Below are 23518 nucleotides of genomic sequence, written 5' to 3'. Positions count from 1 at the left end.
ATCAATCTTACTGTTCATACTCATGTTCTTCAGAATTCTTGCATTTTGGTCATATTTAACCTTGTCTCTGCATTTGCAACATGTACCAGAAATTGCATGCCAGGCCACTTCATGATAACATGGTTGAATTTTCTTTTCAACTTGCGATCTAACCTTTTGATTGGTTTTAGTATGTAGTTTGGTCTATGATATGATGGTGTTGCATGAATCGGTAGGGTAATTTTACCCGTTTGTATGTTGAAAATTTGTTTAAGAAAGTCAATTATTTACCTTGTATATATAGAAGTCTATTTTTCGGTGTCCTAGATATGAATGTGGTTGACTATTGCTTTGTGATGGCATATTATAAGGTGGAAAATGTGAATAATACCATCAAAAAGCTACCATGGTAGTTCTTGCTCTTAGATACTTACAAATCTTTCTGTGCTTTGTTCCCTGCACGTGGGCACAAACACACACACATACATGCGTGCACACCAACTTATGCCTTCATTCTGAGCTAATGTGTAATATCAATGTGGTATTTCTTCTCTTTTCAGTATTGAGGTTCATTACTAGGATCATTTTTTGTATTTTGTGTGTGTGATGCTTCTAACGCCATTTGCATGAGATGGATGGTTTTAACATGGTGCAGTTGTAACGCCACAAAATTTTGACTTGTGGTTTCGAAAACCTTATCGAAAAACCTTTCAAAGATTTAAAGTTTTAACTTTTAAAAACTACAACGGAAGACATTTAGAAAGGAACACAAGTCAACAATCCTGGGTACGTTAGCTGAAAAACCATCATTCACAAGTATAACCACTTAAAGGAATTTAAGAAATAAGGCAATAGATTAAAATCTGCAGTTTATTACAAAATGAGCATTTTGTTCCAAAGTTCAATAAATCTAAAGAAAACTCCAAAAAGACCCAGAGCCAAGCCGCCAGCAGAAAGAAGATGAATCTTGATCCATGTTGCACCACGCCATCGGCCGCCAGTGAAGTCCTACTCCTCACCTGCCCATGAAATGAGTCAGTTTCATAACAAACCAGTAGGTGCACGAACAAATAAGTATAATGAAAATAAAACAGGACATTCATGAGATAAGCAGTTATGATATTTAAGCAATTAAAGTCTATTCTAACAAATGTAATAAGTGCAAAGAGTTGTTAGTTGAAGCAGTGTAAGTCTCAGTCATCTACAACTATTCATGAATATATTCTTTAAGTTATGATATTAACTGGCCTGTGGGTACACACAGACGCGAAACTTAGAAACAGCCGAGACCGATCCGGGGGTTTATTATGTCAGGTGTTTTCATTAACCCGGATGGCTGACTGAGTCCGCTCCTAAGGGGACGGTCAGTGATCAAGAGAGTAAATCCCCAAAGGCATTCGTGGCCCATGGATGCATCCAACTTCTGCAGAAGTGCCTGGGAGTTACCACCTAGGATAATTTATGGTAATCCCATTTCCCCTAACTCCGATGACTGGGGAAAACCGAGTCTTTTGCCCGTGGGGTGGTTGTTAACAACCTGTCCATCGGAGTCTTTGTACCATCCATCCTCTCCCTTGATGAACCGTGAAGATCGGATGGGTACGACGGGGGTTTCTTAACCGCCGCCCCATCCTACATGCTCTGGTCCATTAGACCCACTCGAGCATCTTGCCTGTGAAGGCGAATGGTCACCCTTTATGTGATCTCAGCATTGTGCTAATTGCACTCATCGAGGTTGCTACAACCTCATCATCCCACCATCGTAACCCACATGGGACGTACTTGTCCAAAAGTACGATCGTACCTTCCTAGAGGTACAACTACGATGAGAGGGCAACATAATGTTTTATGATTCCTTTGGTTCCTACATGACATGTTTTGCTTTTCTGAGCAATTGGCCTGTGGAGGCCGATATTACCACATCAAAATCAGTAAAGTATAGATTTCACACTTCAATACACTCCATGATCTTACATAAAATTCATACCGTACCTGCCTTAAGGTTCGGTTATAATAGCAATTGCAGTGGTTTTGAGTCTCTTCACAAAGTCTATCTTAAGTATGCAGTTTCAAAGGAATAAGCATGCATAATAGACAATTATGAGTTAAGTAATCTTACACGTAAACAGGCATGCCAAGTAAACTACTTGATTCTTTCTAGAATGAGTCTACCCAAAGAATTTACATTATGCAATTTCAAAAGAATCACAAAGAGTAAAACATTGACCAACCAATACTTCTTCAGATACGCAAGTATGCAAAATAACTATTTTATCTCAGAAGTCTTATTTTATTTTGTTCATACATACTATTCGTGCGACTTTCCCCTACCTCGGGATGTCGTGCAGCTGCGTGCATCTACGCGTGTAGATGATACGAGGCTCGGGCCGCGGAGCTAGAGCGGGGGGTCCGATGCGAGGTCTGCAACAGTGCTACGTTAATTATTATGCGGAGAAAATAGAAGAAAACAAGCCTGCCTACAGGAAAAGAGAGAGGCAGCAGGGGTGTGCCCCTGCTGGCCGAAATCAGAAAAACGACAAGAGCGAGCCCTTGCCTGCAGACAGCCGTGGGGTGACAGGACTGAGCCCTCTGTCAAAAACACCAAGGCGGCAGGGGGGGGTCAGCCCCTGCCAATCGCAAAGAAGCGGCAGGGGCTGAGCCCCTGCCGGCAAAATAAATGTGGCACCAGAATGCTAAAGTGGCAGGGCTGAGCCTCTGCCAGAACAATCAAGTGGCAGAGGCTGAGCCCCTGCCCGCAACAGCCAAGTGGCAGGGGCTGAGCCCCTGCCAGAACCGGTTAGGTGGCAGGGGCTGAGCTCCTGCCTGCAAAAATGAAAGTGGCAGGGGCTGAGCCCTTTCCAGAACAGCCAAAGTGGCAGGGTCACGACCCCCTGCACAGTGAATACGAAATGACAGGGGTCTCGGCCCCTGCCTGCCACAAAAAGAATGGTAAGGGCCTTGGCCCTTTCCTGACGAGGATGGGGAAATGGCAGGGGCCCCAGCCCCTGCCTACCGAAAAAGTGGGGAATGGCAGGGCCCCAGCCCCTGCCTGAAGAATTAAGGGACGGCAGGGGCCTCGGCCCCTGCCAGAAACACCTACGAATGGCAGGGGTCTCGACCCCTGCCTGGCAAAAATCATGGAGCCGCAGGGGTGTCTGGCCCCCTGCGTGCCGAGGGTCAAGAGCAGCAGGGGGGGGGGGGTATTCCCTGCCCTCCTAGAGGCCAAGAGGCGGCAGGGGAAAGCCCCTGCCGCCGGGAAATAGAAAACGGCAGGGGCATTGCCCCTGCCTACCGGAGATCGTGAGGCGGCTGGGGCTAACCCCTGCCAGAGAGAGAGTTCAGGATGGGGGTGACAGGGGGCAGCCGACCTCTTGTCGGATTCCCTATCACCCCCAGAGGTGAGGGAGTGTCGCAGGGGCCATTGGTCCCCTGCCGGCACTCCGGCGCACCTCCAGAGGGAAGAGGGGACGACAGGGGCCTTGCAGGCCACCTGTCGACCCTCCGATGATTACCGGAGAGGCGGGAGGGGGCGGCAGGGGCCGTGCGCCGCCTGCCGGCCTCCCGACGAGGTGACAGAGAGGGGGGTGAGGAAGAGAAGAGGGAGGAGAAGAGAAGAGGGAGGATGGCGTACCTGGGAGCGGTGGCCGGCGTCGGCGACGTGCGCAGCAGGGAGGAGACCGGCGCGGAGGGGGGGGCGAGGGCTGCGAGAGGGAGGCGTGACTCCCCTCGCCCTCCAACCTCTCTCTTAAAGGCGCAGGGGGGGCACCCGAATGGGGAAACCCTCGATGGGTTTCCCTATCTTGCCCGGAAGCGAAGGGGGGGTTTGCGGCGCCCGAAAACTCGGGTTTTTAAAACCCTAATAAAAAAAGGGGCCCGGGTCGGGTCTGGACCCGACCCGGCCCGGGTCCAACAAATTTTTTTTTATTTGGGGTTTTACAGCAGTTATATGTATTTGGTTCACAACCACTAATATGTATTATGTTGGTCAGTCTCCATCTCTGAGATGTATGGTGGATGATCCTGATGATTTCTATATCATGCATTGACTCTCTTATATGGCTTCATTTCTCTCAGATTTCATGTCTCCTTAAAACAGATTACCAAATTTCCCTGAAACAATAAATGCCAATAGCTAATTGCCTCTTCCATAAGTTGCAGTATGTCTTCTTTTCTTTTTCATGAATTGTTTTGGGCCTGTACCGTCCTTCCTCTTTGCTGCATCTTCTGATAGGTAGTACTGAGATATGAAAACTGGAAGAACATTTCATAAAGAATCATCCTGTCCTACGTCTACTTTGATCAAGTATCCTTGTTTCTTTTCCATTGTATTCTAAGCCCTTTTCATCTTAACTTCTTATTTATGCCAGGTTATGCTTGGATCAGGGGACCCAGGCACTGAAGAGTGGATGAAAATAACTGAATCCACCTACAGAGACAAGTTCCGGGGTTGGGTTGGATTTTGTGTTGCTGTTTCTCACAGGATCACTGCTGGGTAAATTCCTAATTTGTCTTCAAAGTTTCAGAAATAAAACCATGGGTTCTGGCACCTGAGACTGTTTGGGAGCTAAATCTGTCTCTAGAACATTTATTTGACTCGTTTGATTCCTTTTTTTGGACTTTGATCTTCTATGCATGAGGTTATCACATAAATCATCCCAATTTTGTTATATCTTATCATTATATTTCAAATTTACAGCTGTGATATATTATTGATGCCATCAAGGTTTGAGCCTTGTGGTCTGAACCAGCTGTATGCAATGAGATATGGAACTGTTCCAGTAGTACACTGCACAGGAGGTTTGAGGGTAAGTTGAAGGAAGTGGTTGAGTGGCTCTGGTGTGTTATGTAGCTTGCTTAAGTAGTTTGAGTTTTTCTGCTTCTTCTGGTTACACAATGCAGGATACAGTGGAGAACTTTGATCCTTTTGCTGATGATGGTGAAGGTTGTGGCACTGGGTGTGTTTTTTCTTCCTAGAACTATTTTTTGAGTAACTCTATTATTGTTTCATCCATGATTCATGTTGCTTGGGTAAATTTCTTTTTGCTTCAATTGGATGGACCTAGTTTATCTGCATTTTCTTTTGAGCTTTGGAGAATCTTGGAAAAAGAAAAACCTTTGAACAAATGCTGGAAGACCAAACCTGTTTTTCTTTTGCATGCTTTAAAGGTGACAAAAATCTTATCTTGGATTGGGGTAATGAGATAGCTGGGTGCTTAGGTCTGTTGAGGTGTGATTTGGTTTGGATCCATGATCTGGATCCAGATCTATACCGGATCCAGAACTGGGATGCATTACGTACTGATTTATTTTATGTTTATCTCATGTGCTGTTGTATTTTATGTTTCTTATATTTACCCCTTATCTTGTATAGTAGGCTTTTAGAAATATGGGGTATTGCTGTAAATGGGCATGTACTCTTAAATGGTAAGTTGTTAATATAATAGAATAGAACCCATACGTCTGAGGCTCTGGCGTTTTGGGGTTTTGCAGCATCCTCTTCTTCCTCTCATCTTCTTTCTTCCTCAGCATAAACCCGGTTCACATGGTATCAGAGCTGGTCTGATATTAAAACTGATCATCAAGGTAAGATTGAAACCTTGGCTGCCAATATTTCTTATCAACCCCTTTCTCCTTCTCTTCACTGCGTATATCTTGATTTTCCTTCTTTCCTGTCTCCTTTTTTCTATTCCTACTGCTATTGTTCTTTGGGTTTATTCTTTAACCCTAAATCAATCTTGTTTTCTTGTTTCTAGCTTGAAAATATGTTTCCAGATCTGGATCTCATTTTCAGATCTGTGAAAGTTATATTCACGTGAAGAAAAATATTCTGACTTACTCTTTCAGATTTGGGTTATGCATCTCTTCTAAATAGTAAAAAAAAGGGGGGGAAGAAGTACTTGGATCATTTTATTTACTCATATTGAGTTGGGTGCTCAAGTTAATCTGATTTTTCGTTCTTTCTGATGTGCAGCAAAAAAAAAAAAGCTGCAGAAAACTGACAGTTTGCATATTTCAAATTGTTTGGGTTTATAGTTTTCTGTTATCAGATTTATAATCTTATATTCCTTTTTTCATTCTTGGCACCCGTTTCTTTGTATTCATACCTTTTCTCTCTTTCTACCTTTATTCGACATGGATTCTTCGGTATTCTCATCTCTTTATGATAGTTTTTTGAATCAGCTTGTTTCTGAAAAACTTAACAATACTAATTTCCTCACCTGAAAACGATAAATCATCCCATTCATTCGCAGCCAAGATCTCTCGGTTGCGACTCCCTTAGAATTTATTATGTAGGAAAAGAAAGTTGATAAAGGGGTTGCTGTAATTACCCATGTTCACAATCCTGAATATGTTTCTTGGATGAAGTGCGATCAAGCACTCGTGGCATACATTATGTCTACCTTGTCTCAGAAAGTTCTGATCAGCATATCCGATGACTGCATTGCTATGGAACTTTGGGATAAGTTGGTTCAAACATATTCTCAAGTTTCTGAAGCAAGGGTCATGTTTTTGAATAAAGAGTTCCAAAATCTCAAGAAAGGGTCCATGTCCATAATGGAGTATTTAAACAAAATGAAGCATATCATAGATAAGTTAGCAACCATTGAATGTGTAGTCTCAGAAAAGGACAAAGTGCAACAAGTACTAAATGGATTGGGACAAGAATATGACGTCGACACTACTTTATCATGTCTCCCTGAGTTGCCAGAATTTGAAGTATTAAGGTCAAAGTTGCTTTTTTTTTAAATGAACATGTCAGAAGGTTCAAGAGGTAATTCATCTAATGCCGACAACCATAGTGTATTGATATTTGATTCTCAGTATGGTAGAGGACGTGGATGATTTGGGAATCAGGGAGGCCGAGGTCTCCTTCCACTTCCAAATATTTCATCACTAACAAATCAGGGTAGAAGAATTCCTACATGTTATCTCTACAAGAAGCCAGGTCATGTAAAGAAAGATTGTTGGTTTAAGGTAGATCCCAGATACAACTTGGAGGCTAAAATTCAAGAAAAATCAGTAGATATATAGGTATGGGCACGAATGAGTTCAGAAGCCCATGTACCAGTAGATAAACAACTTTTGTTGGCAGCGCTTGCAAGACCTACTTTGAAACAAAATGAACAAAGAGTTTGATATGTTGATTCAGGGTCAACCAATCAAATCACTGGGAATGCAGGTAAATTTTGAAATTTGATCCCTTATTTTGGAAACAATAGATTCATTACTGGAGATGGTACTCGACATCCCATCACTTTCACTCAAAAGGTTTCTATTCCTATGTCTCCTTCTAGTCTTTAGTTGTCTAATGTCTTTCTTGTTCCAAATATTAAAAAGAATCTAGTGTTTGTTTTCAAGTTAGTTGATGATACCAACTCGTGTGTTGTTTTTACTCTTTCTATTTATGTGAAGGATCTTCACATGAAGAGGATATATGTTGAAGGGTATAGGGAAGAAAACATGTACATCTTCAAGGAAGATCCGGTGGCTAGAGTCAATAAATGCTTGCAGCAGTCCAAGAGTCAGTCTTTGTCATCATGTTTTGTTAATGAGTCAATGTCAAGTAATTCTAGTCTTTGGCATTGCCGCCTTGCGCATTGTAATGAAGATTTCATTAGAAAGCTCATTTTCAGTAAGCTAATTTCTTTTTCTAGTGAGAGTCAAGAATTTGAGTCATGTTTGTCATAGTTGCCGAGTGTCCAAGAATCATGTACTTCCGTTTATTTCTAGCAATAAAAGAGCTTTGAAATCACACTCTGATGTATAGGGCCCAACTCCTAATTCTTCTTCTTCTTGAAGTCGATTCTATGTGATTTTGGTTGACAATTTTTTCTGGTACACTTGGATATATTTTATGAAACATAAGTATTGTTGAGAGATGCACCGAACCCTAGGTAGGTAGAGAGAGAGAGAGAGAGAGAGGCGGCTGCACAGGGAGAGAAAACTCATTAACATATTATTAAGGCCTCTCTCTATGTTAAATAGAGAGAGGCTTAAAAGAATAATTACAACTAAGCCCATTATGAAAACATAATTTCAAATAGCATCTAATATGAAAAAACTTCACTTAAAACCACCTATTCTCAACACTCCCCCTCAAGCTGGAGCATAGATATCAATCATGCTCAGCTTGTCACAACATTTTGAGAAATTTGGTCTAGCAAGAGGTTTTGTAAACATATCTGCAACTTGGTCTTCCGACTTTAGATATTTGGTAGTGATATGACCAGCTTGAACCATATCCCTTACATAGTGGCAATCAACCTCAATGTGCTTTGTTCTCTTATGAAATACAGGATTGTTCGCTATATATGTTGTAGCTTTGTTATCGCACATCATGGTCATGGAAGAGAAAACCTTCACCTGAAGATCATGAAGAACAATACGAACCCACATCAATTCAGCAGTTGTTTGGGCCATAACCCGATATTCTGATTCTGCACTCGACCTAGAAACCACATTTTGTTTCTTACTTCTCCAAGAAATCAAGTTGTCTCCCAGAAACACACAGAATCCTGTGGTAGATTTTCTATCCACTACAGATCCTGCATAGTCAGCATCAGAATAGGCCACTATCTCCAGAGTTCCACCTTTCCTGAACAATAACCCCTTTCCAGGAGAAGATTTTAGATATCTGAGAATCATAATAGCTGCATTCCAGTGTACCTTAGTTGGTTTGTCCATAAACTGGCTAACTTTGCTTACTGCTAAAGCAATATCCGGCCTGGTCACAGTTACATACAGTAGCTTCCCTACTAGGGAGCGATAGCTTTTGCTATCAACCGGTTTTGACCCTTCTTCAAACAACTGAACTTTATGGTCCATGGGAATATTTGCTGGTTTAGCTCCCAACATTCCCGTTTCCTTTAATAAGTCAAGAACATACTTCCGTTGAGACAAAACCATCCCTTCACGGCTCTTGGCAACTTCTATACCCAGAAAATACCTGAGTGAACCAAGGTCTTTTGTAACAAAGTGTTTTTGAAGATGAGCCTTTGTGGCTTCAATAGCTTTCACATCATCTCCTGTAAGAATGATGTCATCCACATATACCACCATAACAACTATGCCAGAGCTAGTTTTCTTTATAAATAGTGTATGATCAGCTGCTGACCTATTAAAGCCAAAGCGTGACATCACTTCAAACAACTTTTGAAACCATGCACGAGGACTTCGTTTCAAGCCATAAATCACCTTTCTCAATCTACACACCTTCTGACACTCCCCCTTAACCTCGAATCCTGGAGGTTGTTGCATGTAAACGGTCTCAGATAAATCCTCATATAGAAATGCATTTTTCACATCTAATTGGTACAAGCTCCAACCATGTTGAACAACTACTGAGAGAACAAGACGAATGGTACCCATCCGTGCAACAGGAGAAAAGGTTTCAAAGAAATCAACACCATATGTCTGAGTATACCCTTTGGCTACTAATCTGGCCTTGTACCTTTCAAGAGAACCATCAGATTTGTACTTTATTGTATATACCCATTTACACCCAACAATATCAGCATCTGCTGGGGAATCAACTAGATCCCATGTATGCTGAGATATTAAAGCATCCATTTCTTCTTGCATAGCCAGCTTCCAGCGATTATCAAGCTCTGCCTGCTGATAGTTCAGAGGAATAGTTTCAGCAGATAAGGCTGAAATAAAAGACTTCATATGATTTCCAATTCTGGCATCAGAGACAAAATGAGATATGGGATATAAGGTACATTGTCGTGTCCCCTTTCGTAGAGCAATGGGCCTGTTATCATCATCATGAAGATCACTATTGTCTACCTCAGGAGAAGAAGAAGATGAAGGCTCTTGCGGAGGTGGAGCTCTACGCACATATACCAATGGAGGATTATTAAATCTGGAAGAGGATGAAGTTTGGTTCGGGAATGAGGGCACAGATTCCAAAGGAAAAGGAGGTATAGGTAATGAAAAAGACTCAGCTGAATCAACCTGCAGCGGGGAACCGGAAATGGAGTAATATGGAGTGGATTCCAAGAAAGATACATCCGCACTGACATACTCTCGGCGAGAAATAGGATCATAACATCGATATCCCTTTTTATTTTTGGGATAACCTATAAATATGCATTTTGTAGCTTGAGCAGTTAATTTATCACGGTCAGGGCCAAGTTTGTGTACAAAACAAACACATCCAAATATTTTTGGTGAGAAAGAAAAGAGTGGGGCATTAGGTTTTAGGATATGTAATGGAATTTGATCACCCACAGGAGACTAAGGCTGTTAAAATATGTATATATATATATATACATATACTTATATATATACATTCGTATATATATATATGGACTTAAGCAAGCATTCATGTCGTGGTTTGAGAGTTTTTCCCTTGAGATTCAAAAAAATGAATTTATCAGGTCACAACTTGATTATTTTCTCTTCGTATATAAATGTAAGGGTTGGTTAACTGTTTTACTCATTTATGTGGATGATATAATAGTTGCAAGAAATTCTGAGAAGCATATTATAGAAATCAAAGAAGTTTTAAGTCGAAGGTTCAAAATAAAAGACCCGGGAAAGCTGAAATATTTTTTGGGAGTTGAAGTTGATAGAGGAAAGGACACATTGCTGCTGACATAACACAAGTACACCATTGATCTGTTAAATAAGGCTGATATGAAGGATCGTAAGCCTCTTCTGACTCCTAGTCCATTGAATCAAAAGCTTAGTTGTGATGAAGGGGATATGTCTGATGATCCAACCAAGTACAAAAGTATTGTAGGTATCCTCTAATATCTTACATTCACACGGCCTAATGTTGTATATGATGTGAATCAAGTGTCATAATACATGTATTCTCCAAGAACTAGTCATGTGGAGGCTGTTAAGAGAATACTTCGGTATCTCAATGGTATGCTTAGTGATGATTTATGCTATAAGAAAAAAGATTAAACAAATAATGCTATAACTATAATGGCTTATTTAGATGCAGATTGGGCAGGTGATCCAGATGAATGAAGATCTGTTTTAGGATATAGTGTATTTCTTAGAGCAAATCTTGTATCATGTAGTAGTAAGAAATAAAAAGCACTTGCATGTTCCAGTACAAAGGCCGAGTATAGGGTGATGGCTGCAACATCTTCTGTAAAACCCAGAGGAAAAAAAAATTTATTTCGGACATGGGTCAGATCCGGATCCGAGCCCCGTATAGAGGAGGGCTATCGTTAGGCCGTAAGGGCCTAACCAGCGGCGCCCGCCCCCTTTGCTGCTTATAAATGGAGCAAGGAGGAGGAGGGATAATCATCGAATGCTTTCCCCTCCCCGTCACCTCTCCTCTCCCCGATGCCCCTTTTCTCCCCCTCTCAGCTCCCCCGATTTCACTCTTTCTCCGGCTCCCCCTCCTTCTCGCCGTCGCCGACACCCGCTATCCGCCTCCGTCTGTCTCCGCCGGTGACCTCCAGGTGAGTCCCCCTCTCCCTCATCTTCCTGTTTTCCTGCATGAGAGGGGGGAGCGAACCCCTCCGCCTGCGGCCTCGACAGGAGGGGTGGTGGTTTTCGGCAGGGGGGTTTCGCCCCCCTGCCTTGTGTTTTTCGCCAGGGGGCGAGCCCCCTGCCTTCTGGTGTTTTTCGGCAGGGGGTTTCGCCCCCCTGCCTTGTGTTTCCCGGCAGGGGGCGAGCCCCCTACCTTGTGTTTTTCGTCAGGGGGTGAGCTCCCTGCCTTCTTGAGTTTTCCGGCAGGGGGTGAGTCCCCTGCCTTCTTAGGTTTTCTAGAAGGGGGTTTCACCCCCTGCCTTCTTATGTTTTTCGGCAGGGGGCGAGCCCCTGCCTTCCTATGTTTTCCGGCAGGGGGTGAGCCCCTGCCTTCTTATGTTTTTTGGCAGGGGGTTTCGCCCCCTGCCTTGTGTTTTCCGGCAAGGGGCGAGCCCTTGCCATCTTATGTTTCTCGGCAGGGGGCTTTGCCCCCTGCCTTGCGTTTTCTGGCAAGGGGGCGAGGCCCCTGCCTTCCTGTGTTCCTCGGCAAGGGGCTTTGCCCCCCTGCCTTGTGCTTTCCAGCAGGGGGCGAAACTCCCCCTGCTCTCCTATTGCTTCCCGGCAGGGGGTTTTGCCCCCTTGCCTCCCGTATTTTGCCGGTAGGGGGCGAAGCTCCCCCTGCCTCCTTCGGCCTCTCAACAGGGGGCGAAGCCCCCTGCTTTCTTCCTGTTTCATTTTCAGCAGGAGGCTGTGCCTCCCCTGCCCTGTTTCCTATTGAGGTGGGTTTGGCAGGAGCCTCTGCTCCCTCCCCTGCCTTGCTGCCTCTGTCCCTCTTGTGCAGGGAGCTGAGCTCCCTGCCTACCCTAGTATTTGGGGTACGGTACCACTGCAGGTCTTCCGGACCCGTTCCTTGTGGTATTATGGCATATTGACCTTTTTAGCATTGCAGGTTGCACCACAGAGCCTTCTCGTGCTACGTGGCCTGAGACTGTGATCACTTACGCTCGCAAGCATATAGACCCTCACACTTCTTCTAGGTAGGGGTTTGCATAAAAAGGAACATGAACAATGAACTGCTAAAAACAAATGACTTAACTAATAAATTAAAACATTTATGTATAGTATATATATTCGTCTTTTCCTGTACTTTACCTTTTCTGCACTTTACTTTTCCTGCATCTTACTTATCGTTGTCGTCGTTCTATATGTGCCAAGGCTTTCATTTTAGTGTATCTTTCTTTATTGTCTTTTACTTCCAGGACGCGGTTTCGCGATCTTGGTCCCGTTTTCTTTCTGCACTTTATTTTTCGTTGCCGTCACACTATATGTGCTAAGGCTTCTCTTTTTGCACTTTCCTTTCTTGTCTTTTACTTCCAGGATGCGGTTTCACGATCCTGGTCCCTGTTGATTTCATTTGTTGTTGCTTCTGCTATTTCATACATATATATGTCACTCTTTTTTTTAATGTCGTAGTCTCAACCTTGCCGTGGATTGGCAGGGTTCGACAATAGAGCTTAGCCTAGTGGAAGAGCGCAAGTATCAACGTTCGAACTCTACAGTCAGTTACGAAATGAGATACTGGTTTTCCTAACTCGAGACAAGAGCCTCGTTGCACGAAGGGTTGTTGTTTCCTAAGTTTGGGCAAACGTTTGGTTTTTGGTACTATTGCAGCGCTAATATAGTTGGCACAGTGCAATGAGTACTACGAGGCAGATTAGGCCTCGATCGTGCAATAATACTGATTTAGAATACACCTAAAGGGTCTTAGGCGCCTTCACAGGCAAGATGCTCGTTTGAGTCTAATGGAACAGTGCATGAAGAATGAGGCGGCAATTAAGAAACCTTCGTCGCACTCGATTCGACCTAGCTTCGCTAAGAGAGAGGACGAAGGGTACCAACTCCGATGGACATGCCATTAATGACTATTTACGGGCAAAATATTCGGCTTCCCCGGTCATCGGAGGTTAGGGGAAAGAGGCTGCACTAGATAGCCTAACACTTCTGCAGAAGTTGGATGCATCTCTACTAGGCCTTTGGGGGCTTGCTCTCTCGACCACCGGTTGTCCTTTTAGGATAGGATTCAGTCAGTCAACCGAGGTATCTTAAAATACATAGCATAATAAACTCTCGGATTGGTCTCGACTGTTTCGGCTCGTGTGCCATGTACGTACCCACATGGCCGGTTAACAAATGATAACTAAATTAAGCATGCTCACCCTTCAGCTGTTGTTTTTGCATACTTGTGGTATTACATGCTAGCATACTGGTGAGTTCCCTGTGCAGTATTTTTTTTTCTTATTATTGTTGTTGTAGTTTGCTTAACTGCTTTACCTGCTAGTTGTTCTTGTTCTTTTTGCACTCCTAGTTTTTCGCGAGACTGACCCATTTTATAGGCAGGTGATGAGTAGCGACGACATGCAGTCAACGGTGCATGCGACGTGGCTCGAGGCTATACTTTTCCTTCCAGACTTCTGGCTATCGTTGCAGGGTTTTGAGTTTTGGGTTTTTTTGTTTTCACTGGGGGCTGGGCCTCCTGTTGATTTTCCTTGTACAGTGACTTTTTATTAAGAATTTAGTACTCTTTTCAGTTGTCTGTTATTTTTTGCCGTGGTCATGTTTGGATTGTCGAGCTAACGTGCTTGGGATTTGCAAAACTTGATTTCCAAAATAGAAAGATACTTTTTGAAGGGTTTTCAGAACAACAGAGTTCAAACTTTCTGGGAATTTTCTCAGGAAACTTTACTTGTCAAGTTAAGAAATTTCGGGGCGTTACATCTTCAAAAATAACATGGGTTAGATACTTGCTTAGTGATTAAATCAGAAGATGTTATGTTTTGTACTATTTTGCGATAATCAGAGTGCTATTAAGATTTCGCTTAATCCCATTTTTCATGGTAGAACAAAGCATATTAAAATAGATCAACATTTCATTCGAAGCAAAATTGAGAATGGAGAGATTGAGGCTAAGTTTATTGGGGACAAAAGAGCAGGTGGCTGATTTATTCACAAAAAGTTTGAGTAAACAGCGTGTCTAGTTTTTAAAGAGCAAGTTGTCAATGGTTTTAACCATGCACAACTTGAGGGAGGCTGTTGAGACATGATTCGGTTTGGATCTATGATCTGGATCCAAAACTGGGATGTGTTATGTACTGATTTATTTTATGTTTCCTATATTTATCCCTTATCTTGTATAGTAGGCTTTTAGAAATATGGGGTATTGCTGTAAATGGACATGTACTCTTAAAAGGTAAGTTGTTAATATAATAGAAGAGAACCCATACATCTGAGGCATTGTCGTTTTGGGGTTTTGCAGCATCCTCATCTTCCTCTCATCTTCTTTCTTCCTCAGCATGAACCCGGTTCGCAAGGTCAGACTAACAACCGAGTGCTCTCAGGTTCAAGTCCTGCAAGGGGCTATCCCGCAGCTTGGCTATTAGAAAAAGGACCTTATCTTGGATTCACCAAACAACTTGGGAAATCTTTCACTTCATTTTTCCTTAGTTTCTGGAACACTCCCATGAAGACCTAGACTCGTGACTGATAAAAGTTCTTATCAAAGTTCAAGTCTTGTGCTTTCTAAAGACTGTGGTGCTTGCTTGGTTCAGTTGTCTCCTTAATTGATCTCAAGTTAAAGTTTCAACTGATGTGGCTGCCTCGAGGGAGACTTGAGATTGTTTGCAGAATCAAGCGACTATTCTCTAGTCAAAGATGCAGATCTGACTTGATTAAGACCCTTGCTTTGAATAATACTTTGTTACACTTTCCTGCTAAAGATTCATCAATTAAAAGCTTACAATGACATCATTTGTTCTGTCCACAAGATTTCCTGATTCTCAGAACTTACTCCTAAATAGTGTTCAAATAGCTGAAACATCCATATAGAGATGATTAGTACATTAACATATCCTAGCACATATACTCTGTTGTGAACTTTAATGCTCACATTGTTTCTGTTGAACAGGTGGAGCTTTTCTCCATTGTCCAAGGAGGCTATGTTGGGGGTAAGTCAGCAAATGATCAGAAATTTTCTTTACCAGAACATCTAAAGCATCATCAGATTAGGCTACCTTCATTTGGTGTCGAAGTGTCAGTGGTTGTAGGCTTGAAATTTGTGGACTCAGCAAATTTGATGCAGTTGACTTTTAGACCAATTCCATCTAATGATGATGGGATCTGGCATGAGCCAAGACTGGCTTGTCTAAGTTGACCTGATTGCATTCTAGTAAAAACTGATTCTGAACTTGGTTGATCTGCCGAGTGAATCTATTCTCAGCAGTTCCCAAAGCCTATAGATCTTAGAACCTTTTGTGTTTACTGATCAAATATTTTTGTTTGGAACAGACCTTGAGGGTTGCTATACAGACATATAGAGATTATAAGACTTCTTGGGAAGGATTGATGAAGAGAGGAATGGAAAGAGATTCTACATGGCACAATGCTGCTTCTCAGTATGAACAAATTTTCGAGTGGGCCATGTTGGACCCACCTTATGTTCGCTGAATCATGGAGTTCAATGAGACCAGTGAAATTCTGTCCGTTTTTGTTTGTTTTGTTTTCTATTCAATATGTTAACCCTTTGATTAATTTATTTCATTGATTTGTTGAGTTTATAGATGAATAAAAGGATTCCGTATAGTGTAACTACATTTTCTTTTCCTTTTTTCTCTTAAAGTTTTTTGTTGCATTTTTTCTGCCCTATTCCTTTAAGTTTTTCATTTTCTTATTTCATTATTGCAACTCAACAGATTAACTTAATATGAATTTCTTGGTTTTCCTTTGTTTATGTGGTGACTGGATGATCAACATATTAGCTTAATATGAATTTCTTGTTTTTCCTTTGCTTATTTGGTGACTGGATGATCATCATATTTGTAACATAATGCTTTTGTGAGTGCCCCCCCCCCCCCCCCCCTCTCATATGTGTTTGTGTGCGCACGCTCTTGTGCACCAAGTGCATTGTCATACGTGCACATGTTAATGTTTAAACAATTGCCACACCATTGTATATCATGGTTCCCAACAGAAAAGTTTTACACATTATTAGAAATAGGGATGGCTGTGGACCGGGGCTGAGGCTGGGGACAAGGTCTCCACCCCCACCGTCTCAAAATTCTGCCCTCCATCCCGCACGGGTTTTGATTTTAACCTCCATCTCCGCCTCCATCCCCGGTCCAAATGGGGCGGGACCCTGTTTCTCCTCGGTCCACTATCATCCTTAAAGGTATTTTAGTTATTTTACTAACAGGGATTGGGGACAGGGCGGGGTGGGAAAAAGCATAAGTCCATGCCCGCTTTCATCTCCGCACGGGTTTTGATTTTAACCTTCATCCCCGTTTCATGACCTCCATCCCGGTCCAAACAGGGCAAGGCGGGGTGGGGCCTTGTTTTCCCCCGGTCCACTGCCATCCCTAATTAGAAAATGCTGGCAATTGAAGCCTTCAAAGTTCAAACCATAGTTACCAGAAAGCGAAATGGATGCGCGAAGCAATATGTGAAGTAGAAGTGAGGAAGCAAGTGTAAAAAATAGTATGAAGCTTGAGGCGATTTGCGCTGAAAGCAAGTGTGGAACTGTGAGAAACAAAAAAGGAAATGTTTGAAATGAGGAAAAAATGAGTGAAGTGAGGAAAAAAAAATCAATATGAAAAACACAAAAAAAAAGTGAACAAAAAGAATACGAGATATGAGAGAAAAGCCAGTGGGAAGCACACTTCCCACAAATGTGAAACAAGTTTCCACCATACTTCTCGCTCTTAAAAAGTAAAAAGTGTCTTACTTCCCACTTTGGAAGCGTGCTTCCCCCTCTAGGAAGGCCTTTGCGGACTGTTATGTTTCAAGCAAGCATTGGAGAGATTAAATGCAAATTTAAAGGTGTAAAGAAACCCCCTCAATTTCATAGAATACCTAAAGGCCTTTCTCCCAATCAACTATCCAAAGTGGTTTGACCGGACTGCAAACCATATCCTCATTCCTACCCCCAACTACAAACCTAAAACATGGTATCTTGTTAGCTTCAGCCGTGATGTGGAAGTCTTATGTAGGATAGCTTGGTTATAGGTCTTGATTATATTGGTGTAACCATCAAAGACAGCTCATCTTACGAGTTGGTAAAGAAGTAATAAGGTACCTATTGGTGGGCGTTGGCTGCAAGACTTTGGAGTTTGTTTAAACACTAAGCCTTGTGTGGGCGTCATCCTTTATGTCATGCTAAGTAGTAATACGCGTAGAGATATATTTATCCAACTGTTAGGGCTGTTTTTTATGGCATCTCTTTGGTTATGAAATTGACAGCGAACCAATTTGGATAAAAAATATTATTTAAAGATCCTTGTTTGGTTGATGTTACTTTCATCTCATTACCAAATCCCTTTTCGTCCTATTTTCAAAGATTGCTCATTCAAATGTCAACTATTCTGTCGCTTTTACAAGCCTAAACAGATTTGTAATAACACAATTCTTCCTTTTTTCTCTTTTTCCTATCCTCCCCTGAAGCCTGGCCTTGTTAGCTACTCAAACCCTGTGATTCCAGTTTCTAGTTGTTTACTTGTTTTTTTTTTGCGCGTATACCCCACTATACAAAGCATTCAACACTTGGAGTCTTAGACCGTCCATAAATCAAACAAAGGCTGTACCCAGTTTTGATGTTTGGAAGCAGTCACCCATACTTCCATCTAAGTCATGTTCTCGTGGACAGTTCACAATGCAACAAGGTGATCCTTATTGTCAGGCAAGCTAAAAATGAAAGTTAAAAAAATAAGCATACACCCTGATGGACGAACTAAAGCATCAATGTACCACAGCAGAGAGAGAGAGAGAGAGAGAGAGAGAGAGAGAGAGAGAGAGAGAGAGAAACATGCATCTCCGATTGGATATCATATTGTCCATAATAGTACTAAAGTATACATGGCGTATTATGTTCTATATGTCTACTTGAACATATTACATATCCATGTGGTATGTCATACTATAGCCTTTTAGTGGCCGACTTTCCATATCTCCGTATCAATGGAGAATAAACACTTTTATCATCTTATTGGCAAAAACCGTTGTAGGTGTGTCATATTGCATTGCCATTAAATATGAGCGAGTCCTAAGCATTGTTTTTCTCCTCAAAGATATCTAAGAGCGCCAGTGCCTGTGGAAACAAAAACATAGATTAGTCAGATATCAGCCAGAGAGAGAGAGAGAGAGAGAGAGAGAGAGAGAGAGAGAGAGAGCTTGCCTCGGGTATACTGAGCTGAAGCCGGAACTTGGGACCATCATAGTGATGAAGAACGGGCCTGAATGAGTCCTCCTGTAGAGGTGGGCACACCTTCCTCGTAACAACTCTCACCTAATCTCATCAAACAATGTGCATGGTTAGAAGAAGAAGAAGACGCCATGATAGAGAACCGAGCAGAAAAGATCACAAGGAACAACATATTATATATGTCCACAAAGGCACTAGCAACTCTCATTTATTCAGAGACAACTACCTGAGCTGGAAACCGGGACTCTCCAGGACACTTCTTATCCTCCCAAGCTGTGGGATCGATGTTCGTACCTCCGAAACTCGCAGCCTGATCACAGAGGAAATTTCATGATTATGTGCTGGTGTAGAAGTAATGATTGGCGAGAACCATGAAGCCCCATGTATGGGGCTCAAGACTAGCAGCTATATATTGATCACACATGGATCTTTTTTCATCTTATTATGATGCTCAAATTTTCAACAGTTTCACCACCATATTCAATAGAAATGAGCCAAGAAGCTCATGCACGAGCTTTCCATTTTAATCACCTTTACACTAGATTAGCATTTTGTAGGCGAGTGCTATTCAAAACTCGCTAAGTAGGCTAAATTCATCCATGGACAAGGGGAAAGTTGAAGCTTTGATGAACTTAATGGCGACCACCAACTACTGACATGGGCCTCCCCGACTGATCTTGTGTTTTAAATCCACGAGAAGAAGGGAAAAGAGGCGAGAGCATACCTCGAACACGCCATGCAGCTGATGGGTAGAATAGTTGTACAAGAACAAAGGTAATCCCGGTGTTATGGATCTAACAGAGTCCCGGTATCTTTGCGGCAAACCTGTAAAAGCATTAAAATTAAGCATAATTAGAATGAAGAAGGGAAGCCATCATGCCTGTGGAAGTCAGACGGGCTTTTATTGAATCTTGATACCAACAATTCAGTCATTTTTGTTCAACACAGAGGGAACTAAAACTGATTTTAGCCCGAGTAAACCACATGCCGTTTTCTAAACACCTTATCAGTTATCACAGTTTGTGAGGGTGAATTGATTCATTCCAAATCAAAACAACCATCGTTCGGTTCTCATGTAATTGCGAAGGCAGGAAAAAGGAGAATCAAGAAAGAGTTCACAAAACAAGTAAAAGTATGGTAGTTGAATTGACAGCCAAACACAAAAGATGGATAAATGTTTTTCTTTTGTAGATGCCACCGCCTGTTGGAATCCTACAATTGAAAGCCATCCAAAGAAAACTTTGGCTTTTTCAATACCAACTACTGGATTCCACGGTATTCCATACAATTCCACAAACTAAACGTGCAGTATATGTGGGTGGGATTTCCCACACCTATTCTAAATCAAACAAATCCTTTTTCTGGAATATGTATGAGAGAGAGAGAGAGAGAGTACCAAACAGTTGCCGACGAAGATCGTCCTCCATGGTGTCGTTGTTACAGACGAAGATATACCCTCCAAGCGGCTCGTTCCGAGGCAGAGACTCGGAGGGAGGGAGCGTCTTGAACCTCTTGTCGACGGCATTCGTGTTCCCCCCGTTTCCCCCCTTCCCGTTCTTTCCACCAACGCCGTTGTTGTTGTTGTTGTTATTCTGTTTGTTCCCGTTCCCGTTGTAGTTATGCTTGTTCACCTTTGGGTTCTCTGCCACCCTCCCGTTCACGGAGCTCCTTCCTATGGTGGCGTTCGATCCACCCCACTTCCACCCATCGTTGAAGTTGTTCACATCCGAACTGCCCTTCTGCTTCGCCTTCCCCTTGACGTCCACGTTCCTCTGGATCTCCGCCTTCTCGTTCCCCCATTTATCGTTCACCCGATCGTTCCCCCATTTATCGTTCACCCGATCGTTTGATCTTGCCCAGATGTTATCCCCGATCGAGAGGTTCGAGAAGCCGTCGAGGTAGGAATTGGAATTGAACGCCCACCTGTTGCTCGAGAAATCGTCCGTCGCTCCGCCACTGTTTCCGGACAATTCGACCCGGAGTTTGTCGCTGAATTGCCAGAAGGATTGCTGGCTGTCCATCTCTTCCACCTGAATTCCCTAATTCCCAAACAGGGGATCTCCTCCTGATTCGATTAAACACAAAAAAATCCCGGTTTTTCCAGAAAATCGCACCCGAAAACACAACTTTGTCCGCGCAGAAAAACGTCAAAAGAGGCAGAATTACGGTGTAAACTATAGGTAGATCTGACCCCAAAAAAATCCTAGAAACCTCTCAACTCCGTCAGACCAAAAAAAAGTTCAAAGATCGAAATCCAGAGCAACAATCAACCCTCAATTCTCTACCAGACAATCACCAAACCCCTCAAACACCCAAACAGAAAACGAAAACGCTAATTCCTCGCCGTACGGCTCAAAAATTCCTACCAGCTATCTTCAATATTCCGGCCAAAAAAACACCTCAGAGAGAGAGAGAGAGGGGGAAAGGGGAAGGTGTGAAGGCGAGGAAGGACGAAGAAGAAAGGGATTTTATAAACAACGAGAGCAGCGCCGTAGTGTACTACGCTGAGTGAAAGAGAGAGAGAGAGAAGGCTGAAACGCGTTTTCGCAAAGAATAAAGGGTGGGAAAATGACGCACCGCGCTTCGACGAAGGTGCACGGCACGCTTTCTAGAAGCTTTGATAATAAAGTTATACCCTCGTCAGTTTTCTAAAATGCCTAGCTTACCCCCTTCGCTGCAGACGTCCGTGCTTACTTGGCTAGGTGCTGTCGACCGCCCGATCTTCATGATGGACGGCGGTTATCTGCGATATATGCGTGGGCGGTTTCCGACCGTAAAAGTGTGTCCATTATTTCTGGTAGGTTTAGTGATCAAGTAAATCGCAGTCCGAAAGGTTTGGATAATTAGTTTGTTCGGGTCTAGATGGGTCTACAAGTGTGGACCAGGTCATCGTAAGCTTCCTGGATTGGCTGGTTACATGGTTATGCGGTCTTTGTCACCAAGACACGGAGCAGCCTCGAACCTAGCAAATTCTTGGGTATTGACCATTCGGATCCGAATTTGGCACATGATCTTATAGAAATATGGATGAAGCTAGGGGTGGCAAAACCTGACACGACCCGCCAACCCGCCTCTTAGGCGGGTTCGGGTTTGAAAAAAACAAACCCGCTTAATAAACGGGTTGACCCGCCTAACCCGTTTATTAAACGGGTTGGGTTCGTGTTAGGGGTATGCCAACCCGCCAACCCGTTTAATAAACGGGTTAGGCGGGTGGGTCAACCCGACCCGCCAACTTGAGAACCCGTTTACCCGACCCAACCCATTTTTTAAATGGGTTGGCGGGTCGTGTCGGGTTACCCGTTTATTAAACGGGCCGGGTTTGTGTTTGCCACAGCCGACCCGTTTAATAAACGGGTCGGGTTCGGGTTGAGGTATGCTGACCCGCCAACCCGTCGGGTCAACCCGCCAACCCGACACGATTGCCACCCCTAGATGAAGCTATTAAAACCGGATTCAGATCTATATCAGCTTGCTATGGATCCGGTAGAAGGGCTTGAATTTTTAGGCAAAATAGAGAAGGGGTTGGCCTGCTCAAAACTGAACTCTACATGAAAATGTCTTTGTTCGGGTCTGAGTTAGAATTTAATATATTTGGATAGGGTTATCTCCTCGTAAAAAATGTAGGATCCTAAGGAAGTGGACCTGAAAACCTTATCCAGATAACTTGGATTTTCCTTGATGGGTCCAGATCCAAGTGTATTGGATCCAACCAGTTTACTACCCTAGTGTTGATGTAAACTTTTGAACAGTCAAAAGATTCGATTTGGACCAAGTCATCGTTGTCTAGGGCTAATTTTGGTATTCTACATTTATATCAACATAAATAATTATTTTATTAATATAATTTTGGTATTGTACAATTATGTCAACACAAATAATTCTTTTATTGAATATTTTAAAAGATTTTTATCTAATAAAGGAGCATCAACTTGCCTTAGCTACGAAGGCAAGGCTCCTACTTAATATAAAATATGGCTGACCAACCACATGGGTTTCTGCCACGTGGCATCTGTGAACCCACCTGTTTGGGAGTGCTCATAGTGAGTTTGATTAAGACTGAAGCTGATCTATTTTCTCTGGATATGGGCCCACCCAAAAATATGAAGTTGGATCCATACCGGGTAGAACAAGTCCGGATCGGTTTCAGTTCCATCACTAGATGACACTCATGTCAGTCGGCGGATATAAATGTATTTTACTTTATTTATCCATTTTTTCGGGTATGGACCAAGGAATAAATGATGGACCTTGTTGATAATCTGTATTGGTGTATTTTATTAATTTCATAGCTTTAGAAGGGATAACCTGATCCGGTGTGTTGAACTCCTGGTTCTTGTCTCGTTTTCCTGGTGAAATAATAGGAAGTTAGGCACCTAAATGGTTTGGATATGTGGCTCATAACCAATTGCAAACTAACAGGTAGGGTGCAAACGGGTCGGATATTGTAAGGGCCATGATTGGCCTGAGATTGTTCCCTTTTAGCATCTCATCAAAGGTTCCTGATTCACACCATAACTAAGCCTTCATTCTTATATACAAAAAGAAACGAAAAGAAAAAGACCTGATTCTGACCCGGATCCAACGTTATCTGTTTACCTGTTTACAGTCTTACTTACAGTTCTGTACCCCCAAATGCAATCGATTCAGATATCATGGGTCAGAACCCGTCAAGTGACAGAATTGGACCAACCCACTTGAATTCCTAGCCTAGGATCTTCTAGGACTGAATTTGGTCTCAGATTTGGATCCATATATGAATTCAAAAACCCTGTGCAGAGACGAAACAAATTAGCTCCCTACCGTTATTTGGTCTAAAATTTACATGTAAAATAATGCAAGCCAGCTTATGACACTCTC

At 42.7% G+C, this 23518-nt stretch overlaps 2 protein-coding genes across 2 annotated transcripts in view; one reads left to right on the top strand and one right to left on the bottom strand.

The window, feature by feature from the left end:
- The window catches only part of LOC149843419 (soluble starch synthase 1, chloroplastic/amyloplastic-like), a 43078-nt gene extending 26518 nt beyond the window's left edge, over nucleotides 1-16560 (top strand). The window contains exons 11-15 of the mRNA XM_089999783.1: nucleotides 4347-4471; nucleotides 4676-4784; nucleotides 4879-4934; nucleotides 15377-15416; nucleotides 15757-16560. Coding sequence (XP_089855909.1) covers nucleotides 4347-4471; nucleotides 4676-4784; nucleotides 4879-4934; nucleotides 15377-15416; nucleotides 15757-15915 — 489 coding nt within the window. The 3' untranslated portion in view covers nucleotides 15916-16560. The remainder of the gene's footprint in view (nucleotides 1-4346; nucleotides 4472-4675; nucleotides 4785-4878; nucleotides 4935-15376; nucleotides 15417-15756) is intronic.
- Nucleotides 16561-18254: 1694 nt separating this feature from the next.
- On the bottom strand, nucleotides 18255-21103 carry LOC149843418 (DCD domain-containing protein NRP-like). Its single transcript, XM_089999781.1, has 5 exons — nucleotides 20058-21103; nucleotides 19386-19486; nucleotides 18888-18971; nucleotides 18635-18745; nucleotides 18255-18547 (listed from the first exon to the last, which is right to left on the bottom strand). The coding sequence occupies exons 1-5, from the start codon at nucleotides 20680-20682 to the stop codon at nucleotides 18503-18505; spliced, it is 966 nt and encodes a 321-aa protein (XP_089855907.1). The 5' UTR covers nucleotides 20683-21103; the 3' UTR covers nucleotides 18255-18502.
- Between the last annotated feature and the right edge of the window lie 2415 nt (nucleotides 21104-23518).

The sequence above is a fragment of the Nuphar pumila genome, chromosome 3 (assembly GCF_984573655.1).
Source record: "Nuphar pumila chromosome 3, dmNupPumi1.hap1.1, whole genome shotgun sequence".
In the NCBI taxonomy this organism is placed as follows: domain Eukaryota; kingdom Viridiplantae; phylum Streptophyta; class Magnoliopsida; order Nymphaeales; family Nymphaeaceae; genus Nuphar; species Nuphar pumila.
Note: the sequence above shows the minus strand (reverse complement) of the source record. Positions and strands in the feature narration are given on the sequence as shown.

What these genes read in the sequence shown, in the direction of transcription:
- LOC149843418 (XM_089999781.1), bottom strand. Translation starts at nt 20,682, where the DNA reads ATGGACAGCCAGCAATCCTTCTGGCAATTCAGCGACAAACTCCGGGTC. An exon ending in AGTCCCGGTTTCCAGCTCAG is followed by an intron (nt 18,746 to 18,887) that starts GTAGTTGTCTCT and finishes TGATGAGATTAG; the next exon opens with GTGAGAGTTGTTACGAGGAA. An exon ending in TTCAGCTCAGTATACCCGAG is followed by an intron (nt 18,548 to 18,634) that starts GCAAGCTCTCTC and finishes TTGTTTCCACAG; the next exon opens with GCACTGGCGCTCTTAGATAT.